Below are 23,572 nucleotides of genomic sequence, written 5' to 3'. Positions count from 1 at the left end.
CATGCGATAACTAATTGTAAAAAGCCTGGATACTGTCATACAAATTCTTTGATTTCAATTTCAAGGTCGAACAAGTCAAATTTTGCCCGAACCCAATTCTTTTTTAACAGGTCGGGTACAATGCCTTATATGGATAGCATTTTAACACGTGACAATGTTTGCGTCAACCAGGTTCTCCAATCCAGTGAATCAGTCGCAAAGCATGACGGTCTACTTAATATTGAATTGCTTGCCGGAAAAATTGTACAACTTGATTTTTACTTAAAAGGGTAAAAAATGAAAGATTACGTACGGTATACTTTTTTTCGTGCTCACATTCAAAAATAGTGCTGTTTAAGTTTATCAATTGCTGCTTCAAAAATCAATCAGTATTAAAAGACTGGCAAACATACGTATACAGGTACAAACATATCTTGAGAAGAAAAAAAATGCATAGTTGTTTATTGGTGACTTAATCATTGTACACCAGAAATAAATACAGGTAAATAGCCACGATAATAGAAATGCACAAATATACAAATACAGAAGTACAGGTTATGTGACATGTAGTATTCTGTACGCTAAGCATTCTGATGGGGTCCCTAAAGACAATTCATGCGAATTCTACTAATATTGTCCCAAATTTAGGGTATCACGTGAAAAACGTACTCACTGCTTCTAATTCAATAGGACGTACCTCTCTTTTGAACTTTGACAATGGGGTATTTAAATAGGTTGATATAAGGCCTCATAGGCAATATTTTTTAAATGTGAGCATAAAAATGAAAGATGAGACATAATTTTCTATATTTATTTTATAAATTCTTTAAAAAAATTTAAATTGAGTTTCCAAAGGACAATTCAAAATAGCATATATTTTTAATACGCTCTGTATACACTTAAACTTGTTGTCTTCAACTCATTCATCTGATTGGTCTGTCGATGAAAGTAAGAGATAGCTAATTAAGTACTAGTATGCAAATTTATGCCGACGTCACAAAATCTAGTGGTCTCGACCTGTTTAAGAGCGACCAAATTAACGACAGGTTTCCCTGGTACACCGGTTACCAGATATTATCAAGTTAAAAAGAACTATATAGAAAGACTATTTAAAAAGGTATAACAAATATTTTCATTTAATCAAGTGATTATTTTGAGATTTAAGGGGTGGGTGTATTCACAACACACCTTCTTCTTCTTCTTTTTTTTTTGGGGGGGGGGGGGGGTATTTTTTTTTATAAAGTGTCAATACACGCATATTCGATAAATATTTTTTTTCTGATAAAAAGGGCAATCAAAGAAATAATTAAAATTACAACGTTAAATTAAAAATGGACAAAAAAACCAAACTAATAATTCTTAAAATTCATTATCAAAGGAAGTGCCTTGCTCTAAACACAAGTAATATGTAGAACTTGTTTGAATTTTAAATACAGTTATTTAGTTATATAAGATTTCATTACAACAGAAGTCTCGGTTATTTTAGAGTTCTCCTCTTTATTTTAAACTTTCTTGCGTATACATTTTATTTTATTTTCCAGCAATAAGATTACAATTTCCAACCATTAAACAAAGTATTGCCGAAAACACCACTATGCACACTTCCATGAGATAGGTAAGTTGGGTGTGTTCGAATATACACCTTATCACCACGGTTCAGACTTACAACAATTACCCCGGTGGAAGAGTGGAAGTCACTCACTTCATCACTGTCTGTAATCATGTTTGTAAATGGTTGAGTGTTTACTACCATCTGTGAGTAAATAAAGGAATGTCTATCTGAAAAAATGGTGCAAGTAAACACATATACTCCATCAGCCGGTGCTGTGAACATCCCAGAAATCCTATCGTAGGCGGATCCAATGTTTGTTTGTACGTTGTCGAACACTAATACGTGGTGTAGACTTGGATTAGCTTCTGACGTACTCATGTAAGCACAAAATGCAACAATGTCGGAAGTACCTAGGACAGAAACACCTGGTGTTAATATGGGTCACTGTTTAATAAGTATTTTGGAGCATTTCCTGATTCAAAACAAAATATCTGTGAGCCAGTGCTCACTAGTGATACCCCCGCTATGATGTGAATATGCAAAAAAAAAGCAAAGTCAACATTTAACAGGAAGTTGGCATCTGATAGGTACAAACATATATCCCACAATATAACATGCCTAAACAAATACATGTAGTGTGTTTAAATTTTAAGCATCTGCGAGTTGCTGAGAAATCCTTAACGAAAATTTGTTTGAAAATTTAGGCTACGAATAAACAAAGTCAACATTTACCAGGAAGTTGAAGTCCAATTGGTACAAAAATATATCCAATGATATATCATGCCTATACAAATAGTGTGTTAAAATTTCAAGCATCTGCAATAAAAAGTTGCTGAGAAATCTCTGACGAAAATTTGTTTGAAAATTTGGGCTAAAAATAAACAAAATTGTCATTAAATAGGAAGTTGACGTCTGATTTGGTACAAAAATATATCCCACAATATGGCAAGCTTAAACAAAAAGTGTGTTTAAATTTTAAGCATCTGCTATAAAAAGTTTCTAAGAAATCTTTGACGAAAATTTGTTTGAAAATTTAGGCTAAAAATAAACAAAGTCGTCATTTAACAGGAAGTTGGGCTCCGATTGGTACAAAAATATATCACACGATATGGCATGCCTAAACAAAGAGTGTGTTAAAATTTCAAGCATTTGCAGTAAATAGCTGCTGAGAAAAATGCGACAGAAATTTTTGTTACCGACTGACAGACAGAAGGATAGACGGACAGTAAGACAGACGGACAGATAGACACACAAGGGAAAAAGAGTATACCCCCTTCTCCTTGGGAGCGGGAGTATAAAAATGGAATTTATACGTCAAATATTTTTCACATAAAGAACTTCCCAATATAAGATACCTATAGAAAATTAATCCGTGTTTAAAGATTAAATCATTCTTTGCTTTAGCTTACGCTTCTTATTTTTTTCAACTCCTAAGTAAGGACAAAAGTAACGATTTGATTTATAAACTTGCACTGCCGCCTCTGATACATTTTTGATATCAATAGTTTAATAGAAAATGATTTGATGATATCAAGAACTTCTATTTTTGAAATCATATATTGATAGTAAATGTCAAATAATATTATATGATACAATTTTATATTTTTCATTATCATTTGATACAATTTTATGTGACACAATAATACATTTTATAATACAATATCATATTATACCATATTGTATTATATCATGTATCATGTGTTTCAATATTACATATTGCATTATCATGTTATACTATACTACATTATATGATACAATATTAAATTATACAATATTGTATCATAATATACAATATTACATATTACAATATCTTATAATACAATATCCTTTAATAATACTAGTATACAAAAAGTTTGATACGGTATTACATTACATTATTATAAAAAAGTGTTATATCATTTTATAAACAATAAACACATCTATCAAACAAGTTTGAGTTAGGTATGATTTTCTTGGCATCCTTGATAATGGAGATCAGGCTCTGAAGCTACCTCTGCGATTCATTAATATTATAGTAAAAATCAACCATGCAAGTTTGAAATAGTACTATTATCTATCAAACATGTGATCTGTTCCAAAAAAAAACCCTCCAGCATCTGAAACCTATGGCTCTGATTCAGCATCCTTGCCTGTGGAAGTGCATCAGAATCACACGATGCATCATCTATTCAAATTTGATGAAGACTGAACCAATAATAAGTAAGATTTGTCTATCAAAGGGCACTTGCTCCAAAAAACTTCACCTCATCCAACATCCGAAACCTTTGGCTCAGATTCATCATTCAAACCTGTCAAGTGCATAAGTATCATAAGCACCATCCATGCAAATTTGATGAAGTTAGGACCAGTAGTAACTAAGATATAATCATCAGAAGGCACCTGCTCCAAAAACTTTATACAGCCATAAAAAAAAACTTAACCTCCTCCAGCATCCGAAACCTATGGCTTAGATTCAGCATTCAAGCCTGTCATGTGCATCAGTATCAAAGGCATCATCCATGCAAGTTTGATGATGTTAGGACTAGAAGTAAGTTTGAAATGTTTTTCTTATAATACATTTAGCTTATAAAAGGGCACATGCACCAAAAACTTTAACCAGCTCTTTAAACCTTAACCTCATCCAGCATCTGAAACCTTTGGCTCAGATTCATCATTCAAACCTGTCAAGTGCATAAGTATCATAAGATGCACCATCCGTGCAAGTTTGATGGTTAGGACCAGTAGTAACTAAGATATAATCATCAAAGGGCACCTGCTCCAAAAACTTTAACCAGCTCTAATAACCTAAACCTCCTTCAGCATCCGAAACCTAAGGCTCAGATTCAGCATTCAAGCCTGTCTGGAGCATATCAGTATCATAAGACGTACCATCCATGCAGGTTTGGTGAAGTTAAGACCAGTAGTAACTAAGATATAATCATCAGAGGGCACCTGTTTCAAAAACTTTAACCAGCACTAAAAACCTTAACCTCCTCTAGCATCAGATCAGATTCAGCATCCAAGCTTGTCTGGTGAATCAGTATCATAAGACACATCATCGATGCAAGTTTGGTGAAGTTAGGGCCAGCAGTTACTTAGATATTGCTATCAAAGGGCACCTGCAACAAAAACTTTAACCTGCTCCAAAAACCTTAACCTCCTCCAGCATCTGAAATTTAGGACCCAGATTCAGCATTCAAGTCTTTCAAGTCCATAAGTAGGTCCAGATGCATCATCCATGCAAGTTTGGTGAAGATAGGACAAGTAATAACTTAGATACAGGACCTCCAACATAAACTTTAACCAGGTCCGGACGCCGACGCCGAGGGTATAGCATAAGCTCCCCTTGACTACGTCTCCGTGAGCTAAAAATCACGTCATAAAACACGCCGTCGCACTAACTAACTTTTCATAATACACAATCGCGCAGATGTAATTTAATACAGCTTGCTTCGCGCAAACAAAAATTCGCATAACAGTTACACATTACGCAAATGCATCATTACATAACCCGCTATTGTGCTATAACAACTTCATACAGTTCGTCCTTGTGTTGTCACGATTTTAATGTTTCGCGTTGCGCGATGGCGTGTTGTGTGACAAAAAGAAAGTGTAAAACAAATTTTTCGTGGCTTGCGAAGATGGGACAAGTTGAAATTTCTTTTAGTTACATTTCAATATTAATTCAAAGTCATTTATCAAAAGAATTGTCACCGACAATTTCAATTTCTTTTTAGAAAGTTAAATAAATATCTGACATAAATACCTGGGACTATTCTTTTCATGGCAACATGTCCGTTGGTTGGTTTCTGTTCAGGATTTTTCTGTAGGATGGTGTTAGTATCTTGTTTGTTTACTGTGTGAAAGCGTATAGAGTTCTTTCCTTCTTCTTCCGCACCTAGACTTGAACGTTTCTCTTCAAGGGTTCGAATTTTCTTTTCATGGGAATGAATTTTTTCTTCCAAGAGAGCAATTTTTCTGTCATATTTTTTCATGGCGGTTTCCATTTTTCTCTCGATAAGTTTATCAATCTCGTCTTCGGAGATGCATCTTCCGCTTTCCACAATACCTAACAATCCCAGCAAAATACCAACAATAATGAGGAAACCCTGCATTGTTGCCACGTCGTTTGGTTTAGCACGGTCAAAGAGTACCGGTATATGGTTTATATACCGTACTTATAATTATCTCCTCACGCAAGTCAGCATTGCATGACCTCTTATCTTTTTACACACGGAAATACCTTCACAGTATTAGGGTATACATTTAACGACGTTCAACTGAAATCTTCAGATATGTTCCATAGTTCTAAAAAATCGGATATATTTTATTCATATAATGAAATTGTCTTTTGTGAAGATAAACATGTAAAAATCTTCAATGATTTCACAAAGAAAAGCTTAGCTTAATTTTTTTTTAACTGTAACTGTAAAACGCTCGGATAACGTAGTTTAATTTCTTTTCAATTCAATTTTATATCATAATTTAATATAATCTACGTTTTTTTGTGGACAGCGGTAAATAGAAAGAAAATCGTTAAAAATTGTTAACTTTTCATAACAAATTTATTCATATTTAAAAAACGAGAAAAAAAATCATGAACATGATTACATTGTACAAATAAGAAATAAAACAGTTTCAATAATTCTTAAAATTCACAATCAAAGAACCTTGTTCTAAACACCATTTAACAAAGAATGAAATGTAAAACAAACAGAGGAGAACAAATCACACTTGTTTGGTAAGAAGATAACAATACATACAGCAGAGTACCTTATCAACTCTGTAATAATGCACTCCTTTTAGCACCTCTTCTAAAGAGTGGAAGTTTCTACTTCTTAAACCTTAAAATAAATATGCAATACGTCTGAACTTTGTGCTTCTTTAAGCAAAATTAAAAATAACAATGGGGTGTTACATACACACATACATGTATTTACTGAGAAATTAAATTGTCTGATTCTGGTAACAATTTTTTTTTTTAATAAATGGGATTCTACATATCTGAAATCAAGAATTTACTGGTGCATGTATTTTAAAGATTGATTATCCTTATTGTTCCCAAATATTTATTATACACATTAAATCATGATAGTAAAAACATAAATACTGATAAAAAAAATTCAAAAGATGTTTCAAATGAAAAATTTTGACTTAATAGCTGATAACAATACAACAACAAAATTTCAGAATCTCTCTATAATATTAGCACATGGATTTCAATTTGTTTCAATGAAATGAACACTTCTGAATCTGCAAGTCCACAAGTGCAGTCTTCAATTATGACACATAGATTGTATAAAGAGCATTTGAACCATTTATAACACAATTCTGTCAGTACTCAAAAACAGGTTTTCGGACTTCATGTACAAGTCAGTCTTACCACAGCACTCATTTTAATGAACACTCAGATTGTATGCATGAATCTCTAATTCTGATCGTGTAATGAGTATAATAACAGCTGTACCTTATGATTTGTACATCACAACTAAAGCCCTAACACTGAGCATTGACTATTTGGCAAACTGAGTGAAGAATGCGAGTTTGACTCGCTCAATTTGGTGACAGAACTTGACGGCTGGACCAAGCTTGAGATCCATGAACTCCTGAACTGCAGGCAAGGTCAGTAACAGCAATGCCTGTCCATCTATGTCCTACAATATACAGGTGAATCCATGTAAAGATATCACCCAACAACATGATGCACAAAACTTTCAGAATGCAGAATCAGTTATCTTATTATGTTTACGTAGTTGTAATAAGAACAATGACTTTTTCTATATCTTGGACCCAAGAATCCTTTACTTTTATAATCCAGCAATATTTTAACACGAGTACATATCCATGGCTTAATGTACATGTACAATGTATTAAATTTACAAAATATTTTCCTGCAAAAAGTGCATACCATGAATATGACCAAATTAATTTTACAAAATTGTAATACATGTATGACAAATGAACTGAAGTCCTTTACAAGTTTTCTGAATATGAATACATTAATTGATATTAAAGCAAACATAATGCAGGGTTGTCTCTAAGACCTGGGAGGCGGGGAATTCCCTAACCTATAATGCCTTAATTACCCGGCTATTTTTGCATTTCAAACACAATGTAGCTATAAGCAAGACCCCCAGACCCCCTTCTACTTTTTCATTTCCTCCTTCTACTTCAATTTTTAGAGACAACCCATTACTGAAACTTACCTGTTCTTTGCATATTCTGGCAAGGTTGGCACAGTCTGTGGTCTTCAGGAACTTGACCACCTCATTCACTGACCACTTCAGGGGGTTGCTGGTCAGGTGTAGGGTGTCTACTTTTACCTTCTTCTCAGGTGATGGAACATGCATAGGTTTCTAAGCATTCAAAGATATAAAAACTTAAAAAACAGTAAACATATACTGGTACCGAGTGGTACATACAAACAATACATGATACATTATTTCTATAAAAGCAAATATTTTAAAAATTTTAAGACGTTTCTACTCCTGAACATGCATTCAAGAAGTTTATAATAAATATTCAAACCATGTGAGGAAATACAATTCATGTCCATGTGTAAATTTAGAACCTACATTTTATATAAAGTGGCTTCTGGTAATGCTTACTCTAGCCCGCACAGAAAACCTAAAGAACCACTCACATGTGTCAAAAAGCTGTGGTTCCTAGCTGCCTGCCTTGCAGACCCCTCAGCCATCTCTGACAATGGCATAAGAACCTTCTTATGTGTCTTCCTCTCGAAACTGTACTTGGGGAGCTTAGCTCCGCGTGTCCTAATCTCTGAGGGGGGCGGAATGTGGTGAGTATATTTGCGTTTGAACTTCCTGCTCTCAGGGTCGTTGGAGTCGTTGCTGGCTATGGTCTGCGTGTCGCTGACCACACTCTCCCGATCCTCCTCGCTGTTCTCCTCACGCTCGTTGTTGTCCCCACGCTCGTTGTTGTCCCCACGCTCGTCAAGAACCATCAGCTTCTTCCGTTTGCGGCCCCGCTTGCCTGGCTTCTTTGGGCCATTCTCCAGGTTGCTGTGACCTCCGGGTGGCCGACCCACTCTTCCCGGAACTTTCTTTCCAAAGATTTGAGCTGCAATGAAATGTATTTTTTCCTGTATAACTCAGTTTTCCATATGGGGATAATTTACACTGGTAAATATGTGAGAAGGATATCTAGCCCAACTTCTTTATAAATAACTACAAGTAAACTGGCTGATTAATAACACCAATTTATAATAGAGTCATATCAATATATAGAAATAACACCAAGAATATGTGAAAATTTCATGGAGTGGAATGTTATGACTTGTTATTTTGATATCAATACATGTTTCTTCTTTATACTTAGCTTAAAAAAAAATCATGATACCCAATTTCTCTAAACTTTCACCCATTCCCTAGAATTTCCTGTGATCTTACTGTTTCTTCCTTGCATTTTATCAACTGTATAAGCACTGCTAAATAATAAAAATCTTCTTCAACATGAAAAAATTAGATTTTTATGAAAAGCTTCCATACTATCAAGTAATTTTTTTTCTATTCTTGTACAATTCTTGTGTTTTTCATGTAAAGTTAATGCCATTTCACTCAGGATGTTTTATCTTAGCTAGCTCCTTTCCTGATGCAGTATGTCATTATACACTCACTATATTTAGTTTTGGTGAGTTGATCACAGTTCTCGGGGCAGTTCTCGTTGTAGTGATGCGGACTTATCAAATTGGGACAGCACTCCAGCTTCTTACAGATGTGTCGACAAAAGTTGTCCAGCCCATTGATATCTCGACAGATTTCTACCACAGCTCTGTAACTCTTGCCTTTATATCTACAAGTCAAAATCCAAAATCTATTAGTAAATCAGTTTTAAGGGAAGCACCGAGTTCCAATGATTGCCCATACATATCAATGTTAAAACAACAATCTAAACTGTAAAAAGATACTGTACAGACTGATATCAATGATTGACTGTACAGTACAGTCAATCATTGATATCATCAACTCCTTTGATCAGAGTAAAGATTCGGAATATCAAAGTTAATCAATGAGTGTTTGGGACTTCTAATTTGCGTATCATTAGCATTTGAGATATTGGTGCTCAAGATTCATGGGTAACCATTGCCCATGATTTTACATCCCCCTAAATGTATATACAAGCATTTGCTAAATATTCATTAAAATTGTGCTGATTACACTACCAACGAAATTACGTCCTCACGAACCAGGAAAATGTTGGCTACCCACGAACATTGATTGACCCCCATGAATAAAAAATATTCCACATTAGTTGACAGCAATTACATACTTGGCTTTAATTGTCTGTTGCTGCATTTTGGGGTTTGGTTTTCCTTCTAGCTGTAGTTCTTTGAGCACCCTGAAAGACTTGTAGGCAACGTTGATGAGATTGGTCAGAACCTCCTTCATAACGAGGCCCACTGGGCCCGGTCCAACACACTTAGGGAGGGAGGCAATCCTCCCTTTACTGAGGTAGGGCCCGGAGAAACACTTGTGGTTATAATAAATCTTTGGACACCAGCAGTTTTCTGAAGAAAAAAAGAAAACCAATGACTTTTTTCAATTTACTCAAAAGAAGTCAACATATAACACTTTTAATTAATTTAAGAATATATTAATGATATATTTCAATATACATGGATGAATGACAAACCTTCATTCTGCTGACTCTGTGAGTAAGCTTCATCTGTCAAATTAACTTGTTTCCTAATAAATAGAATATATAGAGGAGTTCATTTCAAAAATGAATTTCAACCACCTGCTACTACCAACTAAACTTTAACAAACATCACCAATACCATTAAAAAGACAATGGTTCATAATCTTACCTGTCTGTTGTATTGACAGTCTTTACAGCTTTATGGGCTTTCTTTGGAGGTTGTAATGGGTAATTATTGCTGGCACACCATCCGACCGGGAAAAGTTTATGAGAGTGCATGTGTTCAATATGGCTGCTTGCTGATTTCCTCTTATTGTCTAGGTGAATCCAAAGCAAAGGGCAAGCAACCCTGGTTACCGTGGCAGCACAAATCTGATTCGGATTCTCAGGATTCACTGCTTCTAATTTCATTCCAACCTCAAATAAGTTTTCACTCTGCGGCTATAATCAAGAGAAAATATTATGCATCATTACTAACTGAAATTAATTCAGATGTAGATAAATCTCTTCTTGCAATGGCAGAAAAAAACTACATGGTAAATGCATTAAATTTCAAAATGAGTAGCCTATAGCATTGTATACACAAAATTAGCAAAGTAATATCAATGAAATATAAGATACACACCACAACAAATTCAGGGGCTGCTGTTGCGTTGCAGAATGTCAAGTATTCTTGCCAGTCAAAGTCATTCTTGCGCCAACCTGTATCATATTTCAATAAAATTTCATTTCAAAATGATCATTTATTAAAAAATATTCAATTTAATTGAATTTCAAATCCTTTTTAAGAATGAATCAAATGCATATTTATACAATTTTCAATGGATTTACATTCCAAATGGGATAAAATAATTGATAATATACAATGGCATGTATTCTGTACTTGTAACTGTAGAGATTTACCCTAGAAAATGAAGTCATTCACTACTGAAGATTCCTAATTAAATGCAAGGAATTAATTTCTGCATAAAATTGAGAGAAGCACCCTTCACAGATTTTAAAATCTCACCATTATTTTCTTGAGTTGAAAACTATTGGAAATAAGGATAAAATTCCGCGTTTGCGATTTTATATTCTCGCTATTTTATACGAAACAGTGGGATCGCATAATTAAGTACTTATGTAATATAAGGAATTTACAGTATTTATACAAATACAAGAAGAAATGTGCATATTGCAGATAAAACATTTACCTTTCGGTGGGGTAAGGTCAATGTCATTTTTCTTGCACCACCCACTTGGAAAAATGAACTTTGACCTTGAGTGGCATGAAAATCTAATTGGGTAAGGGTCCTCTGTTAAACTGTCAATCTCCACCACAAAGTAGCGACAGTCCAACACTTTAATCACTGTTGCTGGACAGATCTGATTCGTTGTCAAAGGATTCAGCGCCTCAAGCTTCCAGCCTTTCTTAAAGCGGTGGACATGAATTTCTTCTTGGTCCTGCAAAAGTTCATAGAAGTTTAGGCCAAAAAAAATTAATGATTTGTTTCTCAGGCACCGCCGCATCAGTAAAATCATCGCCGCATCAATCTTTTTTATCGCCATTTTTCCGGATTTTTCATATCTTATCATTATCGGTTTTCTCTTTTATAAAATCAATGTTAACAAACGCTCAGAATAAAGGCTTGGTTTGTCTCTGTCAGTGAAAAACGTTATTTTATCTTACACATCTACCGAGTGACCAACCTAGGGGGCTACTTGGGCTAAATAGATTGGCTGTTCGTTCGCCCTAAAACGCGCTCGCCCTTGACGCCGTTCGCTCTAGTTGCCGTTCGCCCTAGGTCCGTTCGCTCTTGACGCCGTTCGCACTGCGTCCGTTCGCCTTATTTTTATATAGGATTAATTTATATATTTGTTGTGTATTCTGATCAATTTAAACATTATGAAGATATATATAAATTAATGAAAATAATACCACTTCTATAAATAATGACCATTTGACTTACGGTGGCAATATTATATCGTTACGAAAACTTGTGAATTGATTTATTTTATTTTTTTAATGTTACTAAATCTAATTTTCTTATGTATTTATTTTGTAATTATAATAAGTTTACCTCGTAATATAACCGTATCATAATTATGAAATTTGTGGTTTTCGACGAGGGACCTATATATCAGAGAGCAGTCTTTGCAAAGTTACAATTAAAAAAAACATGTACAGTTGCTGTATATTACTTTAAAAAGGATATACCGCTACATGCTTGTCTCCCCACACACAGTTATAAATAAGTATGCAGACCCGCCCGTTATAATTGCTCTGGAAAAATAATGAAGCTTTGAATAAAATTACGAATTCAAATAGAACCAGGTGTAGTTTTCCTATGCTATGACAATGTATGTAATGTATACGCCGATAAACTACTACTACATATAAAATCATACACAAATTTATGATTGTTCAAGCTATTTAATTCACATTATGTCTTATGTTATTTATCAATAATACGTATACATATATATATAGCTATTAAACTTAATTTACTCACGATATATGTTTATATCTTATGGCGCGTTATGTATCTCATTTAGAGATCAAAGGATTGCGTTACGTAAATAGTAGAATAGGTGATAATCATCTGCTAAGCTTCTCAATGAGCCAAGTAAGGTCTCAATTTCTTTAATTGTTTAAAAAAAAACACCAAGCGGATCATTATAAAAACAAGACGGTTATCGACAATTTACGGCAATAAAATCTTACAATTATACCAGGTACGTCTTTTTTGATGAAGAAAAAACATAGACTATACGAATAATTGATAAAAGTTTTCAGTTATTAAGGTAAATGAAATAACTTATGATGTGGTTTATTAATAAAAATAAAGGGGCGAACGAGGTTTAGGGCGAACGATAATTTGGGCGAACGATAATTAGAGCGAACGGACCTAGAGCGAACGGACCTAGGGCGAACGGCGTCAAGGGCGAGCGCGTTTTAGGGCGAACGAACAGCCAATCTATTCCGACGGTATCGGGTTCGTTCGCCCTATCCACCTGTTCGCCTTAGTCCGTTCGTTCTAATCCAATTTAAATTAAGGTTGAATCTGTGTATACATGTATCATCATTAGCATTATGCCATTGTCAAAGAATGGAGATCTTCCTGATATCTTGAATTTCTCCCTATTTTTCTGAGAGGGAGAACTTAAGAAGTGAAGTCTCCCTAAACTAAGTTTGCTCTAGGTTGGTCCCTGTTCAGACAATTACTGAAATTTCTCTGTTATCTTCAGAAATTGAAGCCTCTGTGATATTGCCTAGTAGCAGGAATAAAGGACAATTGTATTGTTTGAGAATTTCATGATGACTAATTTACTTTTCCTTGATATCTGTCCTCAAGGCACTAAAGTTTGATAAAAAAAAAAACCCACCCCAAATGAATGCTTTATTTGGTAAATATTTAAATGGCAAATTCAACTAGTGAAATGCCAAAAGAAGTCCCCTATTTCAGTTCAGACTTGTGTTATTACTATGGAGGGAAAGATGGGCCGCAAAATAAAGCAGGGGCACAAACCATTTGTCATGTTTATTCATTTGCAAAAACTCAACCTTTGCAAAGGAAACAGAAACAGCTAGTTTAAACTAAAAAGAACAAATTAAAACAAATAATTAAACTTTGCCAGTGTATCAGCTTGATGAATATCTGCTGATGAGTACACAAATAAAATAAAATAAAATATGGGTACAGTCATTGTAAATTTTGTCTTAAAAAAAAAAAAAAAAAAAAAAAAACCTGCCTGCCTCATCAACATTTCAAAATTTTGGCCTGAGAAACTAATGATTAATTTTTTTTGGCCTTAGAAATCAATTTTTTAAATTTTTTTACCAATGTGAACATTGATATACATGTAATTGTCATGCGCGGATCCAGAAAATTTTTCCAGGGGGGGTCCGAAGGATAATTGTGTTTGCCAGGGGGGGTCCGAGGCATATTTTCGCGATAATTTTACTATGTAAATTTAATAAATTTTCATTTTCCAGGGGGGGTCGGGACCCCCCCCCGACCCCCCCTCTAGATCCGCGCATGATTGTAATCATGTTCTATCTTAAACATGCAAAACTTTATACATAAACAAGTATATAAGTTTTCATGTCTCTTTATCAGGATTTCATTTATTTACTATTGTAATGGATTAAAAACTAACATATTTATTGTCATATTAAAGCACAACCAACACTTTTTGTATCAAAGCAATTTGTACCTTAAATATGGCTAAAGGTAGCACCATTTTCTCTGATTCCCTTAAAGCTGTTTCCAAAACTTTCATCCAATCAACTTCCTCTTGAAATTGCATTATCAGCTCTGCAAAGCCCAAACACATTGTACATGTACATAAGTAGTAAATAATCCTAATTCACTTCAGACACTTTCCATTATCATACAAAGGGGAGTAAGCACAAAATAAATTTTAACAATTTTTCAGATAGTCTAGCTAAGCTAGCTTAAACACTTTACTGCTTCTGTTCTTTTTACAGATGACATATTTTTTCAAATACAGACAAGATGGACAGCAGACTAGGAACATACCAGGTGGAGGACTGTACTTGTAGCCATTGGCCTTAGCCCAGCCAATGGGGTGAATCCTGTGGTTTAAATAGAAGAGCCAGAAGTCATGTAACCCAGACTCTGCCCCCTCTAAGCGCAGATAAAGACGTCCACCCACGTTCTCAATGACTTTGACTAGCCACACATCCACGGGATTGATGGCATGCTGCAGCTCTAACCTCATTCCTCGCTTTAACTGGTCCACCGGAGTAGTTCCTGTTGACTGAGAGGAGGTTTTCAGACGTAAATATACGAATGATAATTATTTTTACAAAATCGTACATTGATAAATATTCATGTTCAGTATTCTGAAGAATGAAAATAAACATTTTAATCCATTTGTTTTAAATGTTAACATTTCATGCAGGATAATAGAAATAATTCTTTTGAATTATTTATACAAAAGATTTAGAGGAAACAGACAATTTTTTTTTGAAAATACCATTTTAAAGGTACATGTACATGTATGAGAGTTTTAAGAAAACACCATCATATTCAATACTGAGTTATTTACTTTGTCTAAGAGAAATGATGGGGCAGTTCTTGCTCCTGTCAAGGATTTCACTAAGAACTCCCGCCAGTCTTCAAACTTGTCTTTAATAGCTGCAATTTCACAAGATCAGATTATAAAGGAAAAAAAAAACAAGAAATTCTTCAAAAGGTACAACAAAATATATATATTTAATTAAATCTAAGAGAAGCAACTCAGATAAGTCTATCATTACTTTTATAAATTCTAAAGGGAAAAGACTCTAGAAAATGCCTATGGGATACAACTCATAAAATATAAGTAACAATCCTGCCTCACCTTCAGGAGGTTGCAGAACTTGATTATTTTGGGCACACCATCCAATTGGGTGAATTTCTGATGAAATCAGGTCACACCAAAAATCAGCAGAGGAATCCTCTTCATAACCATCAAACCGTAACCGTAGTAATGGTCCACACGTCATGATGACTGAGGTCACCCAATAAGTCCCTATGTTACATTTGTTTGGAACCTCCAACTTCATTCCCTTCACAAAGCCACTTTCTAAGCTATACTCCACCTAAAGCAAGACATGAAACTATATTTAGTCCTATTGTGACATATATGTTGAAAGAGCATATGTGTTGTAAAGGAAATATTTTATAAAAATTGTATATAGACATACATGCCAACCTTCCCGATCTAGTCGGGATTTTCCCGATTTGAAGCATCGATCCCGATTTCCCGATCGGGATTTGTAAATTGTACAGAAATCCCGATTTCGTAAATATTACGACAAGATATCCCGATTTCCGACATGAATTTTATATCTCGCGCGACTTCTGTTTGGCCAGCCAATCAGAAATCGGGATTTAGGGTTGCCATTATTGTTTACCTGTGGCACATGTCGTGATTTGGGATATGTGAACATGTGTTGGGAGATTAATTGGAGTTAACTGAGAGCGTGTGTTGATAGTAATTAATCGGCATGTATTGTACACAGAGAGAACGACCTAGGCGATCGAAGTTAATTGTTTTATAGATAAAGAACGAATGAAGCAACTGACCATGCTGACAGCACCGATCGCTTGTAAATCACTAAATGTTTCCGAGTGATGGTAAGTAAAAACATTTTCACTTCAAAGTTTACTATGATAAAAAATTCCTTTAAAATTTTTTAGTCTTTAAACTGTTTAAAGAATTAAATTAAGCTCAGCGTAACTATTTTTCTAGCGTTAACCATGGTGGCTACAGCGAATGGCAAACGTAAATGCATCCACGCTTCATGTCAATCAGAAGTCGGAATGCAAACGTTTTGCATTGGAAAAAATGTGGACCAAGATAAAGGTTAGTACAATAAATTGTTAAGTGTATTGTAAACCATTTGTATAATAACATTAACAGTATGACAAACACTGCATTTAATAATATATATGTATCATATTTTTTGTAGGCCATTGTCTTAAGAAAGAGAGCATATGTTTCCTGGCTGCAGATTCTTTTACCATGGACCTGAATTTTAAGCACGCTTGTTGAAAGTTTTACATTTGTTGTTAAAGAATAAACCTTTTTGTTTTATAGTTGTTAGCTTGTTTGGATATATGGAATAAATTCTTATAACAACAAAAAACACAAATTATATTTTTACGACTAAATGTCGCGAATTTGTAGACATGAAAAATGTCGTTCGCGAAAAATCCCCCATGAAGATTTTCAAAAGTTGGCATGTATGTATAGAAAATTTTTAACCCTTAAACAAATTGACATCTGGCTAAAGTTTATTATCTTATTAACCTAGTGCTGTGCCAAGCACTCACATGTTTAAAGGCTTCATTAGGAACAGCAACTGATCCTGTGTCTTCTAGGTATTCCTCCCACACAAAATCAGAGCCATCATATTCAACTGCCACTCCATCTAAAGAAAAGCAAAACTAGATGTCATCTTTTCCTTTGTATCTAAATACTGCTCCCATATATCATAGTAGAAATTCCCTTCGACCTACCTTCATTGTAGCTCCCAAAATCCATATTTTTAAATCTCACATATTTCTCTTTTTCCACCGGTTTATCATTTTCTGCCTCAACTTTTGCTTCAATTTTCACATTTTCTGTCTTTTTAGTTTCCCCTTCTGTTTCTTCACCAGGTTTGATTGACAGGTCAGTGGCCTGCTCCTCCATTCGACCTTTGACCTGGTTCATTTGCATTGTATTATGGGGGGAACTTACAGTGGTTGTCACAGGTAAAGTACTGGCTACCATAGGAGAACAGAAAATTAACCCCCCAGCCATGGATACTGGAAAGCTTCCACAAGGACTGATAGCACCTGTAATATGTACGACAGGAATAATGAAAAATGTACAAATCCAAAACATACGCAATACTTTCATTTTGAACATTTCAGAAAACTACTATTACACAACTGCTAGTATTCATTTAATCATATTAAGTTCTTTTTGTTATGCATTAACACCTGCAAATATATACCTACTACATGTACAGTAGCAAGTATTGACCAGAATTTTCCTTGATTTAAAAAAAGATATTGACCATTTTTTAAGAATTCTGGCAAGTAAGACCCACAAATTGTGAGAGTAAAAGATAATAATGTTATAGACCCAGGTTATCTACCCAAATAAATATTTTAGTCTCTGTCATTTTTGTAAAAACTTACTAGCATTGATATTTGGATTCCCTGCAGTGGGGCTCAGCATGTGAGGGGTACTCGGGCTCAGGGTTCCTGAGGGTCTTGGCAGGAGCTGTATGTGCCCTGGGGGGTGGGGTGTTCCCGGAATTCCTGGGCTCCTTCCTCCACTGATAACAAATGGAGTCCCTGGATATGCCAAGACTGGACTTTGGGGGATACCTCCACCTGATGGTAAAAAACGACACAGTGACACTAACGCATATCTTACCAAGATATCAAATAGATAGAGCCACAGCTGTCACTGGTTAAGATAAGCCACTATAGGATTATCTGCTTCTTAATCTTTTGATAAATAAAGTTTATCAGAACTAACTACATGTCTATGGAGAAAGGGAGACTATCTCAATGCACTTCTTTATGACTTATGTAAGCATGTAGCATACCTGACATATGTAAAAGATTTGGGCTCATTGGCAGAGTAAGGTGTGGAGAACCACTCCCTGAGGCGTAATAGTGAGTGGGGATTGTCTGCCGTATTCCTCCGCCTGTCCCCAGGGTGGGAAACACAGTGGTATGTGTTATGCGGTTCCCCGAAGACGTGGAGCAAATCCCCCCAGAACCACAGGACTGGCTGACCAGGGGTGGTGGAAACACTGTCTGGTTGGCCTGAAGCCCCAAAGAATGGGAGGAGATCGGGAATAAGTTCTGACTTGGACGAGAGCCAAGACTCTGGGGATCCATAGGCCTGCTTCCTGTGTTCTGGATGACCGCAGTTGGAAATGGTCCAGTGGACACAATCGATGAAGCATATCCTTGTGCTGGCGCAGCAGCCATTTGTATGGGGATATGGGAGGGGAGGCTGGGATTTGTCCCAGGGAACAGCATTGGGGCCATGGACCTCTCACCACTGTCAAAAGAAGAATGCAGTAAAACTTGTTTAGTATGAACATATTGTGACATTGTGACATTGTGACAAGTCTAATCTACATGTAGTATGTCATTGGAAAAATTCTTTACAACTCTTTACATCCATTGAAGTATAATTTTACCATTATAATTCATTAAAAAAAAAAATTATGGATCTGGTGAAATGATTCAGTCACATACAGGTAAGGAATAACAAATATTACATCTTAATGAAATAAGTGAAAAAGGGTTCTTTTAAACACTCTATGGTAATAGCTTTTATAACCTTTACAATGATTAATTATATAGCTTGCATTACCGTTTGATTATTAAATGATGAGACAATGTGAGAGAAAATCTCTTACTTATGTTAAAATGTATGCTTTATATTCAAAACAGCTCTTCTGAAAAGACTATTAAATTAATTATTGTATTAGAAATGATATTAGCAGATAATGGTCTTTTTTTTTTGTAGTGCTAAGCTTCAAAATGTCAAAAAATGCTACCAATTGTCAGTGTATTCAAATATATTCAAATGTTTGCATGATGTATGATGATTAAGTAAAAGAATTTTTTAATAAAAGAGAACCAAAACCACTTATATTTTTACAGTCAATATTCATCAATATTTAAATATATTTTTCCCTAGTATCTACTAACAACATAAACCCTTCAATTTATCTATACATCTAATAATTGGGATTCACCTGTGTACGTTAAGTTTGTATACAATATTTAAATGGGCAAACCTGGTGGTAGCTAGCTAGTGGCCAGAGAAAAAATACATGTACCGGTACATGTATATTGCCAATTTTTATTGAATATACATGTAGTTTACAATTATTGTCATATTATGTTTGAGTTTATCGAATTTCTATATAGTTAATTAATTATGAGGAACAAGAATGAGTATCTGTGTTAAGGTGGCTCTATACACCCACAGTTTATTCCAATTTTCAATAGAAGACCACAAAACATATACTTATCAAATATTAAAATGACGATAGGGATACTATAGGTATTTTTAAAGAATTTTTTAATGTTTTTTCGTGTTTTTGTAAAATATTTTTTAAAAAGACAGCTATCAACAAATTGAGAGAAATTATTTTGTCATATGATGGATATTTCCTTCGGACACATGAAAAAAATATAACACTTCTTAACATTCAAAAATGTTATTATTGCAATTTTTTTTTAGTATTTCCCCAAAACATATTTTTTCATATTTTCTTACTCTGTTGACAAATCATCTGAAAAAGTTGCTTGATATTATAAGAAAATGTATTTTAATAAATGTGAAATAAAAAATTGAATGAAAACAATTGCAAATAAACACAAAAAATATTTTAAATTTTATTTGGTATGAAAGTTCCTCATGTAAGGGTTATCGTTCCTAAGTCCCAAGGCCCAAACACATTGGGGACTTTTCAATTCTGAGTTAAAGAAAATTTCCTAAATATAATGTTGGAATGATAAATACATGCATATATCATTATAGACTTTGCCCTGTATAAGTTAATATATTCGCTTTAGTGCAAAACTAAGTAAAATAAATAAAGGGGAACATTGACTAGGCTAATAGGATTTATGTATTCCAACCTGAGAGAAATTCAAAGCAACCCTCTCATCCCCGTTAGGTGTCGATATTAATGTGCATTAAAGTATATTATAATTGAAATATTTTTCACCTGTTTAGAATTTTCTTTCACGGTATTCGACCAAAAAATACGTTTTAGAAATTTTTGGAAAGTTAAAAAATTTATTGTTCTCAATGGGAATCGAACTCATGACCTACTGGTTTGTAGTGAACCCACTAACCCACTGCGCTACGGTGTAACATATCGATGATGTTAAAGAAACTCTTTAAAAATTAATACTTGATTTTATTGTTTATTTCGATAAATAATACCACACAGCGTGAAGTGTCACATACCACATTACTTGTAAGTAATGAATTTTCCAATTATCAAATTAAATCTATCCATTTAACAAATTTTTCAAAATAGCGGTTCCCATACAATTCACCTCAGTTTAAATCAGCCAGTACCGGAAATGCATGTTTCCAGATTTACTTTTTTGCGTACTGCGTCATCAAAAAGTGGTGTATAGAGCCACCTTAATTGAATTAATTTTTTTACCCTCTTTTTGTTAAATACTGATTTCAATCAACAAACATATTCCGTATACATGTAATATAATTCTTGTATTTTTTTACATCAAACACAAGAAATGTTTACTTCAACATCCATGGAAAATACATTTCCCATTCCTTTTACGAGTATCCTCGCTAGTTAAGAGTGTAATTTCTTACTCTTATATGCCTCTTAAGCATGTTATTATAAAGGTACATGTATGTGCATGTTTCTGTAAAAAGCAGCATTTAACAATACAAGAAGTTTTAAAATCTTAAGTCATAAAACTTAAATATATTCTACCAAAACTTTCACCCCCCCCCTTTTTTTAATCAAAGCTGATACAGGTTTTAACTAATGTACAAGACTGTATATAGTGACATCTAATGCATAATGCACAGTGGGCATACCAGTAATAAAATCAATACCTCAGTGTTTATTGATTTGGAACTTTAGAAGAGACGATCTACGTCATTTTACTACCAAATGCTATTTTATTAACTGTAAATACATAAACCTGAGCTCACATTTTTTAACAAATGACACATTTTTCGCTCAATTTAGAGATTATTGTTATTTCTTACTTATATTCTTACCCCCCCCCCCCTCCCCCAACACACACACACACACACACACAGAACAACAAAAACTCAGAATGCCAAATAAGAATTTGCTGCATGGGGGTATAGTTTTCAAAAGTTTTTCAATGTTTTTTATTAGTACATTTGGTAGCTATAAACTATAAAATTAATTTTTTACAATTATGAACCAATTCCCTTTCAAAAATTAAGATGAACATGTTCCTTAAAATGGAAAATATTGCAAAAAGTTAATCACTGATGATTTCTTACAGATATTCATAGCTATAATACTATAAACACAAACTCTTTGGCTGTGGACTAAATTTATATAATTAAATATTGATCTCTTCTCAGACACTAGATTAATTGAAATATTTTCCTCCCCTTATTGTTTGAAACTATAAACATACATATTGGATTTATTAATTCTTTTCTCCTGATGATTTCAAGGATTTTAAAATAACATACCCATTTCAAATAAATATTTTCCTACCTAACCCTTGGCCTAGACTGCATTGCAACTGTATAGGAAATGTTCCAGATATGCAATCGCCAAATTAATTACATCATCTGAAAATAAATATATTGAAAATGACAAATCCATTTTACCAGTTAATCTCTCTCTCTCTCTCTCTCTCTCTCTCTCTCTCTCTCTCTCTCTCTCTCTCTCTCTCACACACACACATTTTACTTATATATCAACTTTATTTTTCAGATTTTTAATTCAGTATCTGCCAATAATTAAATTGAATACTGTAAATCAGATATTATTTATCTTCCTTTCAGTCAAATATATCTGAAGTTCATTATTTAAGAGGTGAATTATTCATCTGAAGAGGCTTTTTGGGAATTTGCAGACTTTAAATTACATTATCAAACTCATTTATGTTATTATTCAAAAAATTGAAATAATTATTTCACTATCAAAGATATTTTATTTAGAATGTAAAGAAGCAATCATACTATTCAATATATCATGGGTATACATATATAGGCTAACACATAATCATATCAAAAATTTAAACATATCATATCAAACGCATCAGCAATAATAACATCAGCAACCAAGTAATCAGAAGATATAATATATGATTAAATATATGCATGATTAACCAAATGAATGATGAAAAATTATTTATGAGTTAATTACATTTAAAATATCTGCATTAATTTATATTTGTATAGCTTTTCTGTTCTGATTAGTTTCTACAGAATTTTTTTGTTAATCATGTGATTAAATTAATCATATGATTTTTTTTTTTACTTCATAAAAATTCGAAAATATTCTAATAATGATTTGATGTATCAGTTTACTTACAATAGGATGAACAAAAAATCATGAAAAAAAAATTACTCATATTGTTTAAGAATATAACAGAAACAGTTAATATACGAATGACAAAATTACATCAATATCTTTTCTTGGAAATAAATATAAATATAGGTTAATGCATTTTTTTAATGTTTCAAAAGTTAATAAACTTGAATTATTTGTCAATTTTGTATAGAAGAAATCTTTGCAGTTAATGATTTTTTAATAATAGGATACATTCTTGAATCATCGAAAAGAAATTTTTCAGAGCTAACATGGTGCATTGATAGGGGTCATGAATATTTACATTCTCGAAACGCCGACAGTAAAATTTTGACAAACTTATTCTATTGCTAAACATAAAGTTTGCAATTAAAAAAATACAGGAAAAGTTAATCCACATATTTTTAAACATGCCTTTTAAAAGAAAAAATGTACCTGAAGCGTTTTTCAATATTTTCAACGCTGTCAAAAATTGTAGATTTCCTCAACTTTCTACGTCAAGATGGCAACACGAAGTATACGAGTTGCGCTTGCGCGCGTCGACTGCCAAAAAAGGATGATGTATAAAATAAATTTCGCTGAAAGTTTCTTAAAAATAAGTGTGTAAACACATTATATTTTTATTGAAAGATAAAAGTATATTGTATACAATTTAGTTTTCTTCTTTTGCAATAGAAAATAAAAGAAAAACACGAAAAATATAAACGAAAATTGGTTATTTCATGTAAACGCCACATACCTCTCCGTAGCTCCTCGGACTTTATTCATGTGAACCGAGTTCGCAAATTGAAACTTTGCAGTACGCGTGCGTAATA

At 33.7% G+C, this 23,572-nt stretch overlaps 2 protein-coding genes and 1 long non-coding RNA gene across 3 annotated transcripts; 1 reads left to right on the top strand and 2 right to left on the bottom strand.

The window, feature by feature from the left end:
* Nucleotides 1-1,465: 1,465 nt before the first annotated feature.
* LOC128161431 (cerebellin-3-like) lies at nt 1,466-5,674 on the bottom strand. Its single transcript, XM_052824713.1, has 2 exons — nt 5,277-5,674; nt 1,466-1,941 (listed from the first exon to the last, which is right to left on the bottom strand). The coding sequence occupies exons 1-2, from the start codon at nt 5,623-5,625 to the stop codon at nt 1,529-1,531; spliced, it is 762 nt and encodes a 253-aa protein (XP_052680673.1). The 5' UTR covers nt 5,626-5,674; the 3' UTR covers nt 1,466-1,528.
* Nucleotides 5,675-6,070: 396 nt separating this feature from the next.
* Nucleotides 6,071-23,517, bottom strand: LOC128161415 (scm-like with four MBT domains protein 1). Its single transcript, XM_052824696.1, has 20 exons — nt 23,497-23,517; nt 23,193-23,300; nt 21,936-22,012; nt 18,267-18,730; nt 17,851-18,048; nt 17,182-17,502; nt 16,996-17,093; nt 15,518-15,758; nt 15,224-15,312; nt 14,692-14,932; nt 14,366-14,466; nt 11,362-11,611; nt 10,794-10,870; nt 10,338-10,609; nt 10,163-10,215; nt 9,800-10,037; nt 9,147-9,322; nt 8,154-8,590; nt 7,717-7,866; nt 6,071-7,164 (listed from the first exon to the last, which is right to left on the bottom strand). Exons 3-20 carry the CDS (start codon nt 21,956-21,958, stop codon nt 7,024-7,026), a joined length of 3,570 nt encoding a protein of 1,189 aa, XP_052680656.1. The 5' UTR covers nt 21,959-22,012; nt 23,193-23,300; nt 23,497-23,517; the 3' UTR covers nt 6,071-7,023.
* LOC128161438 (uncharacterized) lies at nt 15,861-16,719 on the top strand. The gene is made up of 3 exons (XR_008240370.1): nt 15,861-16,296; nt 16,412-16,525; nt 16,632-16,719. It is a non-coding gene; the product is annotated as an uncharacterized LOC128161438 (long non-coding RNA).
* Nucleotides 23,518-23,572: the final 55 nt, after the last annotated feature.

Source organism: Crassostrea angulata, chromosome 8, assembly GCF_025612915.1.
Source record: "Crassostrea angulata isolate pt1a10 chromosome 8, ASM2561291v2, whole genome shotgun sequence".
Classification (NCBI taxonomy): domain Eukaryota; kingdom Metazoa; phylum Mollusca; class Bivalvia; order Ostreida; family Ostreidae; genus Magallana; species Magallana angulata.
This window is presented reverse-complemented; position numbering and strand designations above follow the sequence as displayed.